Source organism: Zootoca vivipara, chromosome Z2 (genome assembly GCF_965207765.1).
Source record: "Zootoca vivipara chromosome Z2, rZooViv2.hap1.1, whole genome shotgun sequence".
Taxonomy (NCBI): Eukaryota; Metazoa; Chordata; class Lepidosauria; order Squamata; family Lacertidae; genus Zootoca; species Zootoca vivipara.
The window spans coordinates 27,081,764-27,092,488 of record NC_142585.1 but is presented as its reverse complement, the minus strand read 5'-3'; the positions used below and the strand labels follow the sequence as shown (position 1 = coordinate 27,092,488).

Genomic DNA, 10,725 nt, shown 5'->3' with positions numbered 1-10,725 from the left:
TCTCAAGAGTCTCCTCCAGCACCACAATTAAAAAGCATCAATTCAGAAGTATGCATTCTAAGTATATTCAGTATACTGTAGTGGAAAGTCCCCTGTTTTCAGTGGAGTTCTCACCCAAGAAGGTGAGATCAGAGATCTTGCTGGAACCCGGAACCTGCTACGACTTCTCCCAGCACCTGAACCCATGCGGCCCCGGCTCGAATGAAAGAGCAGCAGCAGAGAGGACAGCTGCAGAGACCAAAAACTAGTTAAAAGAGGACTTGAACTTCACATGATGACTGCACTAATCATTACTCTATGCTTTGGAACATGTAATGCAGTAATTTTCTTTTAAAAAAATATTTTCCATAAGCACATCAGAATAAAATAATACACATTGAATAATTAAGTACTAAATTTAATTAGTCCTAAGAATCCTAGGATGGATGATATCTGTTATGCGGATTGCTAGTTAATATGTGTAACTAGCAGCCATTGTGCACATTCACCACACCTCATGGAGAATGTGCATCCAATGCAGCCATGAAGAGGGAATTGTGCCTATTTCCTAGTCAGTATGCATAACGTCCCAAGAGGTTCCAGGGAATATGCATATCTGGCCTGCATTTGGTAGATTTTCCATGCAATGCACACACTCACTGGTCACAGCCTCCAGGACAGACCTGTATGCCCTTTTTCTATCTCTTTTCCAGAAGTTTGCAATCTGAACCCCCGTGGCTGCTTCTGGACCACTACCTCTTCTTATGCAGCCCACAACATTCCCTTCCAGTAATCAGATGAGCGGTAGGGACAGTCATAATCAGAGGTGCTGGGGAGGGAGAACTGAAGAAGGGAAAGGGGGGCTGAGAAGGAAAAGGTGTGATGTCCATCTGATCCATGCCACGGCCATTCTGGGCCCAGCCCACCACTGGGAAGTGGTCTGACCCCTGCCTTTCACCCAAGCTGGCATGAAATGCTCTCAGTTCCATTAAAAAAAAGGGCAGGTCACATTGCTGCTTCTTTTACAGTTCTTCAGAATTGTATGCAAGCTATACCTCTATAATGCCCTGTTTTGAAGTTGTTTGATGATAGAAATGCCATCATTTTGATGGAAGGATGCATTCACCTTTTCTGACATCACTCCAGAGGCTATGCATGTGGCCTGTGTCCCTTCTCCACACTGCAATCCAAAGGGAGCTTCAGAGCTGAATGAAATGGCAGGGCCACCACTGGATTTGCAGTCCTGCTGCTCATGCCAGCAGAAACTGCACCAAAAGGGAAGAGAGGAGGGGCAAGAGGGGCAAATTGCTCCATGGGTGAAGCCATCATATGATGGTATCTGGCCTGACTTGGGCTCCCGACTGGCAGAGCGATTTGGATGGGCTGCTCTGTTAAGTCATGATGCTCCCCCTGGCTGAGGTTTGGTATGCCCCCATGCTGTGCTTGTGCCCTGCCAACACATAACACATAGTGCTATAGATTGAATAAACTGTGGCAATGAGAAGAGGAGTGGGCCACCTTTCTCCCATCAACAGCTGGATTCTCTTGGAGTAATCTAACAGCAGAGGGTAGAATCAGAGATGCTTCATGCTTTTCTTTCCCCCCTCCTCCCCCCACCATCTTTTCCCTTACTGAGTGATGCTACCTCAGCTGGTTGAATCTTCCCTCCCCATAATTCCTGTGATGACTGAACTTGGGGGGTGCACTTCCATCAGAATCGTGGAAGAGGGAGGGGAGGTTTAAAACATTCTGCTCCTTGAGAAGTGGGGTGAACTGCCTCTCAGCATCCTAAGGCCCCACCTAATGGAGGGCAAGGAGGGAGCAGAGAGAGAGAAACAGGAACATTAAGGGTGAGAGCACCCAAGACCCTCCCACCAGTTCCACAACATCTTTGCCTGAGACAATCACCAGGGTGACCCACCTGTGACTGTTTAGGGTCTTTAATCAAGTATAGGGTAGTGGTCAGAGTGTTGGGCTAGGGATGGGGAGAGCAGGGTTCAAATCCCTCCTGCTCCATGGCACTCCTTGGGCAACACCAGGACACTCACTCTCTCACCATCTAACCTATAAGGCTCCTTGGAGGAAAGGTAAAAGATAAACATAATAGAAAGCAAATAGAATTGTATCTTTTGGAGCTAATCAAGGTCTAATGGAGGCATTTGAACCATTGGGCCACATCAAGTCCCAGCTGCAATAGAATTTAGTCAGAAGATGGAAAGCAGGAATTGAAGAGACCAGGTTGAAAACACACTTTTTTATTGAGGATTTGGTAGCTACATTGACAAATGATACAAACATGATTCCATGCATTCAAGAAGCATCTGATTCAGGACCAACTAGGGCTTTCCTGGTTTGCCTCTGCAGGAGTCATACACAGAAATGGTTATACAATAAAAGATTAAGGAAACCACAGAGTCTACCATATGGCAAAAGAAAAAAAACCCTCCCATAAGACATACCCCTGGCTTGTGCCAATATAGAGCAGGTAACAAGTCTCCAATAGGAAAAGTCAAAAAACAAAGTGATGCAACAGGCTGAGCCACAAAAAGCTTTTCAGTGCACATTCAATGCACACTTAAAGCACATGATAAAAACACCTTATTACAAAAAGCAGTGACTTATAGTATTGAATAATAGTAGGAGACATTCTAGTTAATAGATGGCAAGATATCCTCCTCATAGTATTAGCTAACTTCCCTGATTCTAAAAAGCATGCTGTATGTGATCAGCTTTAGCGGGGAAGCCTAACCCCTTAAATTAGAGGAGGGTCTCCTACTTCTCTGACCTAGCCAGGGGTCTTTTGCCGCCCTGGTTTTGCTGCGAGAGAGAAGTAGGGCCAATTCGGAGTGGGACAAATCCTGTTGGATACCACATGATGGTCACATTCTCAGAGCCCCCAGCTTGGGACTGCACACTCCTTGTAGCAGCAGGACGGCCACGGGGACTCTGAAGACCCTCTGCACCAGCAGACGACGGTGGAGCCAATGTGTTGGAGGCATCGGAGGAGTCACGGGATCTCTCAGAAGAGCTGACCTCTAGCTCGATCCCTTCCTGTGTTTCGCAGGTGGATCTCTTTCTACGCCAGAATATCTTCCAAGTGCGGTAAACAGCCAAGTAGAATATCACGCTAGCAGCAACTCCTCCACAAAACAAGGCCACCCTCTCCCATTCTGAAACAGAAGAAAGACTGATCAGTGCTTGTTTTGCTACCCATTTGCTCGAGAGTTCTGCTCAACGGGACAAACTGGACTCCCCAGGAATGGAGCAGGGGATTTTGACCCCCCAAAACTAGGAGGAGGGCGGGTATGGCTAGCATCCTAAGATAAAGTGTCTCAAACTGAAGCCATGCTTCCCATGTTTCACTTCCAGGAGTCAATACGCCAAGAAATAACGCATCTCCACCGAATACTGAGTACAGGAACCACCTTCCCCTCCTCCTTTAGGTATCAAGATAAACATCCTAACATCCTCATCTGAGAAGACTCCCTGGGACAAATCTTCCTATACGGGAGCAGCCTAGAAACCAGGGCACTCCGGACTTTTTCGGGAAAGTTGCCCACCCCCCACCCCGTGTACATATCTTGCCAAACTCTGTCGGAGCTACTTGCGGGGCCGTCAGCAAGCTAGTCCGCGCCGCGGCAACCCAGAGTCTTCTGCGCTTCAAGAGCGGGAAGGACAGAAATACGTTAGAAGGAAATGAGAACGAGCTGGGGAGCGGGGAACCCACGTCTAAAAGAGAGAGGACAGCAGATTCGCATGCAGAATTAGGCGTAGCGCGCAGGTAGTGTTCGCCCGAGGTAGGCTACTAAGAGATACAAAGGGAGGAGGTCGTCTTACGTGCCACTAGAAGGGAAGGAGGGCACTGCTCTGGTCCGCCGTCGGTGGGGCGCGCTGGGGAGCCCTCGGCGAGCTCTTCGAAAGAGCAGTTGCGCGTCTGGTCGCAGGTCCCGCAGCAGAACTTGACTTCGGAGCCGTCGGTTTGCCCCGTGCACTGGAAAACTTCCACCCGCGGCGGCTCCGTCCCGTACAGCCACTTGGAGCACGTCGATCCATTGGTCTCGCTCAGCGTCCAGGAGTCTTCGGTGGGAGCAGGGACCGTGCTCTGGGTCTCGCCACAACAAGGCAGAAGGCGCAGCAGCAGCAGAAGAGCGAAGAGCAGAGCACACTTCATGGCGGCGGAACTCTCAGCTGGGCTCACCTCGAGGAATCGACTGACTCTCTCCCAGCAAGCGAGTGAAGTCTGGCTGGCTGGTAAATCCCGCCCAACACAAGGACAGGTCCGTCCCACTCAAGCGCAGCCAGTCAGAGACAGGGTCCCGGTATCAAACTTCCTCTGATAAAGGCTGCATGGGCGCCGTCTCCGCTGGGGCGGCCCCGATTCTGGCTGCACAAGCGCTCCGAACAAAAGTTTACACGGGGGGGGGGGCAGACCCTTGGTTGATCTCCCTGGGTTTCCTCTCCGCTATCCGACAACTTTTCTCTGGGCTTTCAAAAGGGGGGCGGTGGGTGGAACATTCCAGTCCTTGCCCGAGGATTGAATCAGCGATCCTGTGCCTTCAACGCAGGTGCTCTAGTACGGAGAGCTGGTGGGATTTAGGGGCATCGAAACGCTCCCTTCCCGCCAGAAGCTCCAGAAGCGGAATGAAATTAGTCTCCTTCCCAGTTCTTTGGGGGGGGGGTATCCTCAGGCGTCTACCCAAGCTTACTCAGGAGTAACAGAACAAACTTAGTTGGTCTCTATTAGCCAAAATACACGTTTGAGTTACAAACAAACGGAGCTTGAAGATATATACTCACAAGAAAAACTCCGTCTAGACGCATCACTCTTTAGAAAAGCAGCTGGCTCTGCCGCTCCAAGCCTGGACGGACCACTCATAAGTCTCCGTTATTCAGAGGCGCTTCTTAAGGGGCAGTGTGGTGCAGTGGTCAGAATGCTGTCCCATGACCCTGAGGCAGTCAGTTTCTCTCAATTTAACCCACCTTGCAGGGTTGTTATGAAGGTAGAATTGAGGTGGAAAGAATTATGCAGAATAATAGAATTGTAGAGTTGGAAGGGACCACGAGGGTCATCTAGTCCAACCCCTTGCAAAGCAGGAACTCTGCCTTTAACTCATTGAAGTAGCAAAGCATATACTTAAAATAAATACATTCATTGAACACATAGAAATCAGTATTGAACCAATTTGGAATGGTTCCTGACTCTCTTTCAAGCATATCTTCTACTTACTTGGTATTAAGCGCCATTCAGATATTTGGCAATTACTTGGGACATCTTTAAATATTTGAAGGGATGTCACAATCAGGATGCTGTAAGCTCATTTTGTGCTTACAGAGGGTAGGATCCAAACCAATGGATTCAAATTAGAAGTAAACAATAGGAGTAACTTTGTTAATGGAGGAGCTGTTAAACAGCGCAGCGGATTTCTTTGGAGGGTGGTGGAGGTTTTTAAACAGAGGTTGGGTGCCCAATTGTGAGAGGTTATTTAGCTGTGATTCCTGCATTGCAGGGGGTTGGATGAGATAACCATTGGGCTTTTCTTCCAACTCTACAGTTCTATTTCTGACAGTTCTCATCTATGCTGCCATTTCCTGGATGGCTCCCTCCCTCATTAGGCCATGTTGCTTTCAAATGTTGAGCACATTACTGCCACTTTCTATGGGAATGTTAGGGATGTGGATTAGGATATATTATTAGATAGATCCTATCCAAGCTTGTGTTAGCAAGCTTCCAATATCAGCAGAGTGACATTCCCCTTTTGTGCGCAGCAAAGCATGTGCGTTAGATTCGCTAGAATCTCTATAACAATATTACACTTTATAGTTCAATATTACACTTCCTGGCAAAGGTCCCCTTTGTCCCTCTTAAAAGAAATACACAACACAGTGTTTATAAAATAAGATAGAGTTTACTTACAGTTTCATCCTGAGTTACAGCATAATCTCAGAAAGGCAGGCTTGCTTAGAAAAGTTACAAGTATATATACATCTAGAGACTACTTAGTAAAGTAAGACTCCATTTGGTCTCACTCTTGGCTGCAGGCCTAGAGTGAGAACCATGCTAACTAGAGATTCTCTTGAGATGTGTTCCCATCGAAGGAGGAAGTAGCTAAGAGAGAGAGTGATTGCAGGCGAGGGCTTTTGTCTAATCCAACTCATTTGCATGTCTGAGGGAACAGGAACTGACCTGTAGTCAGGTGTCCCTCCAGGTGAGTTCCTGTTAGTGGACACTCTAGGAACTGTTGTGACTTGTCTGCCCCAGTGTTCCATCCCACAAACCCCTTCTCAGGCAATTCACAACATTCATTACATACAAAACAAAACATAAGCAACTTTATTCAACCACCCAAGAGTCCCAGCTTGACACGCAGGTTCTGGAAACTCTGTCTTGGCAGGGGTTTTGTTAGGATGTCTGCTGTCATCTCCGATGTGCAGCAGTACGACAGTTCGACAAGTCCATCTTGTATCATCTGGCGAACGTAGTGGTACCTGACCCCAATGTGTTTTGAGCGTGCTAGGAACTTCTCATTCTGCGCCAGCTTTAGACAGCTTTGGTTGTCCTCCAGCAGGCTTATAGGTTCCTTTCTCTCCACGCCAAAGTCTGTTAGGAGTTGGTCCAGCCAGGAAATCTCTCTGCACGCTTCTGTAGCCGCAACATATTCCGATTCTGTAGACGATAAAGCTATACATTTCTGTTTATAACTGCCCCATGTGATAGCTCCGCCCCCATACATAAAGACATGCCCGCTTGTGGATTTATAATCAGAATTATCACCCGCCCAGTCAGCATCAGTGTACCCAATGAGCTTAGGGTCACTGACAGCTGGTAACTTTAATTTACAATCCATTGTACCCTTAAGATATCGAACCACCCTCTTCACACCAACCCAATCATGCTCAGTGGGACTACTCACTTTCCTGCTGAGAATCCCTACTGCATTGGCTAAATCAGGTCTGCACGTGGTAACTAAATACAAAAGTTTACCAATCGCTGACCGGTACTCTGTGTTGTCTGGCAGCAGCTTCGAATCCTCTTGGTTCTTTAAGAAGTCTGTAGCCATCGGGGTGTCGACGGGTTTTGCATCCTGCAATTGCATACTCTCCAACAGTTCAATTATCTTTTGCTTCTGATTGAGTAGAAATGAACCATCCTGTTCTCTTTCCACTTGAATCCCGAGGTAATACTCAACTGGTCCTAATTCCTTCACTTGCACTTCCTTGTTGAGGTGCTGGACTACATTTTTATAATCCCTGTCATTTGACGTTGCGATTAAAAGGTCGTCAACGAAGGCAAGAATATAAGAAAATTGTCCATTACTCTGCTTAGTGTACAAACACTTGTCAGCTTCACCTTGCTTGTACCCAAGTTTCACCAGCATTCCATGCAATTTCAAGTTCCAGGCTCTGGCTGCTTGTTTTAAACCATACAGTCCCTTTTGAAGCTTGCAAACCAAATGTGCCTCATTTGGCTTTATAAAACCTTTAGGCTGCTTCATGTAAATTTCTTCAGAAATTTCCCCATGCAAAAACGCAGTAGCTATATCGATGTGTTTCACCTCCATCCCTTTAGATGCTGCGATGCTTAAAAGTAATCTTACGCTACTGTATCTCACTGTCGGTGCAAAGACTTGGTCATAGTCGTGGCCATATTGCTGTGAAAAACCTTGTGCCACTAGTCTTGCTTTGTAACGTTGCACCTCCCCTTCTGAACCCCTTTTAACCTTGAACACCCATTTGCTCCCAATTGCTTTCTTACCAGCAGGCAATTCTGTGAGTGTCCAGGTCTTGTTCTTGTGCAGTGCGTCAATCTCCTCCTGCGCGGCTTTCCTCCAGAGACTGGCTTCGGTGGCTGGCATCTGCTCTACCTCTTCCCAAGTGGAAGGTTCTGGTGGAGACGCCGACCCTGCAAAGTAGGACAGTCGTAGTGGCGGAACGCCCTTGTTGGTTCTGGATGAGCATCTGACCTCTGGTTGTGCAACCGCATCAGCATCCTCATCCTCCTCCAACGCTGGCATGTCCACGTACAGCTCCTCCTCTTCGTCTCTGGTGCCGCCAGGGGTCTGGACCTCTGCGTCTTCTGGGGTGTCGCCTGTAGGGGGTGTTGTGACACTAGAAGGTATATTAGTTCCTTGTGCTAAAGGAAAACTTATAAACTCTTCATCTGGTGACTCTCTAGAACAGTCAATAACAGTGTTCTTTGTATCAAACTTTCCTAGTTCATCAAAATGAACCACATGGTATGGGTCTACTCTGCCACTCTTTGGATCTAGAACTCTATATCCCTTTCCTCCAGGAGCATATCCAACCAGGATACCTGCTTTTGCTCTGGAGTCAAGCTTGTGTCTGCGCTCTTTGGGCACGTGGTAATAACAGACACTTCCAAACACACGTATGTGCTGCAGACTTGGGACTCTCCCGTGCCAAAGTTCAAATGGTGTGCGTTCTGCACCCTTTGTAGGCAATCTGTTTTGCAAATAAATCGCCGTATTCGCCGCTTCACCCCATAGCTTCTGTGACAAGTTGGCCTCTTTTAACATGCACCTTGTCATCTCCATAATAGACCTAAACTTTCTCTCAGCAATGGAGTTCTGTTGAGGCGTGTAAGCAACTGTAGTTACATGTGCTATGCCTTCTTGTGCCATGATGGCCTTCATCTGCCGTGAGCAAAACTCTCCACCATTATCCGAAATTAAGGTGGAAGGAGCTCTCTGGAATTTGTTCTTCACCATGTTTAAGTACAGTTTGAACAATTCCGGTGTCTGATTCTTTTCCTCTAGAAAATATCCAACACAATATCTTGAGAAGTCATCTATAAATATCAGAATGTACTTATTGTTTCCTAGGGAAGGTACATTCAGCGGACCACATAGGTCAGTATGAACAGTGTCCATGACTTTTGTGCTTCTCTTCTCTGTACAACGTGGGAAGGAAGGCTTGACTGCCTTTTCAGTTATGCAAGTTGTACAGTTTGGCATTGGTGTACTGCAATTCTTTACCTGTAGACCTTTTACCAGATTTTCCTTCTGCATTTTCAGGATAAGGTTGGTATCCCTGTGTCCAAGCCTTTTGTGCCAGAGTTCCAGATCTGGTTGATCCTTTCTGCTGGGTTGTGCAACCCTTGCAGACTCATTCTCTGAAATATCAATCTCATACACATCATTGATTAGTTTGGCTTGAATAAACACTTCACCATCTTTTATCACATTGCATTGTCCATTTTTAAATATAATTTCAAAACCTTTCTTGTCCAAGCTAGACACACTTATTAGATTACAGTTCATCTTTGGTGCATACTTAACATTACTCACTGTAGTATCAAAAGACTCATTGTTCACTTTGAAATTCAAGTTCAAAGATCCTGCACCTATTGACTTTATAACATTTCCATCAGCAATTTCAATTTCAGACTGTTTATTAGTGTCTATTTCATTGAAATATTCCCTTTTATAACAGAAGTGGCTGCTTGCTGCACTGTCCAGAAGCCACTTATTGCGCTTTCCTTCACAGCTCTGGAAAGCTACATTTCTTTCTTGCAATATCATTGCACGCCCACGACCCCCCTTCTTTTCGCCTTTTGGTGGAAAGGGGCGGGATTTATTCCTAGGTGCCCGGCATTCCTTCGCCATGTGCCCTTTTAAATTGCAGTTAAAGCAAATTATTTCCTTTGGCGTTTGTCTGGACCTTTGAAAATGCTTGGAAGCATAATTAGTGTCCTTTCTCCCTGTATTCCTTTCTGAAGAATCAAGGTAATCTCTGCATTCCTCTCTCAAATGATCAATCAGTTCTTCAAAAGTCAGGTCCTTTTTGTGATCCATGCAACTCTTGAATGAACTGAAGCTTGGTCCTAGAGATGCTATCAAAAATGAAACCTTTGTTTCTTCATCAAGGGCTTTAGTAGTAAGATCAATCCTCTGAACAATTTCACTAAATTTGCTGATATGGTCAGTGAATTCTTCTCTTGAATTCATCCTCAGCGCAGTTAATTTGCTCATCAAATTCCTGTAGGAGTTCTTAGTAGATGCTCCATACCTGCGCTCAATATCTTTTAAGATTTTAGCTGCATCATCTTTGCTATTAACTGATGTTAGATGCCTGTTGCGAAGTCCACTCAAAATTATGTATCTGGCCTCGCTGTTCATGCGTTTCCAACTTGCTATCTTAGCTAAATCCTCTGCTGTTGTGCCAGTAGGCATAGGTTTTTCAATGGCATCCAAAACATTCCTTGCATCTAAAAATGCTATCAGGCGTTGTTTCCAAAATACATAATTGTCATCATCTAGAGCCATGAATCCTGGCTTAACTCCACTATCAAAATCTGCAAAAGCCATCTTGGAATCTCAAAATTCTAAAAATTTCTCAAAATTCAAAAATTTGCCAAAAATTCCAAAATCAAAATCTCTAAAAATATCTCAAAATGCAAAATAATCTTCACTGCCTCTGAGTTCTCAGTGCTGTAAACTCTGAGGGAGGGGAGGGGTAGCTAATCCCCTAGGCACACTGGAGAACAATAGACCATGTGCTCACCAGGAAGTTCTAACTGAAAAAATCCTACTCAGTTCAAAATCACAATCCAAAGCAATCCTTCAAAAATACACAAAAATACGCAGTCCTGGGCCGTAATAACCCTTTATGGGAATGTTAGGGATGTGGATTAGGATATATTATTAGATAGATCCTATCCAAGCTTGTGTTAGCAAGCTTCCAATATCAGCAGAGTGACATTCCCCTTTTGTGCGCAGCAAAGCATGT

The 10,725-nt window shown here is 45.8% G+C and overlaps 1 protein-coding gene across 1 annotated transcript; it reads right to left on the bottom strand.

Annotated features, from left to right (window-relative positions):
• Positions 1 to 2,221: 2,221 nt before the first annotated feature.
• On the bottom strand, positions 2,222 to 4,185 carry LOC148686595 (uncharacterized). The gene is made up of 2 exons (XM_088665435.1): positions 3,817 to 4,185; positions 2,222 to 3,149 (listed from the first exon to the last, which is right to left on the bottom strand). The coding sequence occupies exons 1-2, from the start codon at positions 4,148 to 4,150 to the stop codon at positions 2,752 to 2,754; spliced, it is 732 nt and encodes a 243-aa protein (XP_088521561.1). The 5' UTR covers positions 4,151 to 4,185; the 3' UTR covers positions 2,222 to 2,751.
• Positions 4,186 to 10,725: the final 6,540 nt, after the last annotated feature.

Excerpts from the sequence above, each read along its gene's own strand:
- LOC148686595 (XM_088665435.1), bottom strand. The coding sequence starts at position 4,150 with ATGAAGTGTGCTCTGCTCTTCGCTCTTCTGCTGCTGCTGCGCCTTCTG. Across the intron at positions 3,150-3,816 it reads TCCTTCCCTTCTAGTGGCAC|AATGGGAGAGGGTGGCCTTG; the intron begins GTAAGACGACCT and ends CTTCTGTTTCAG.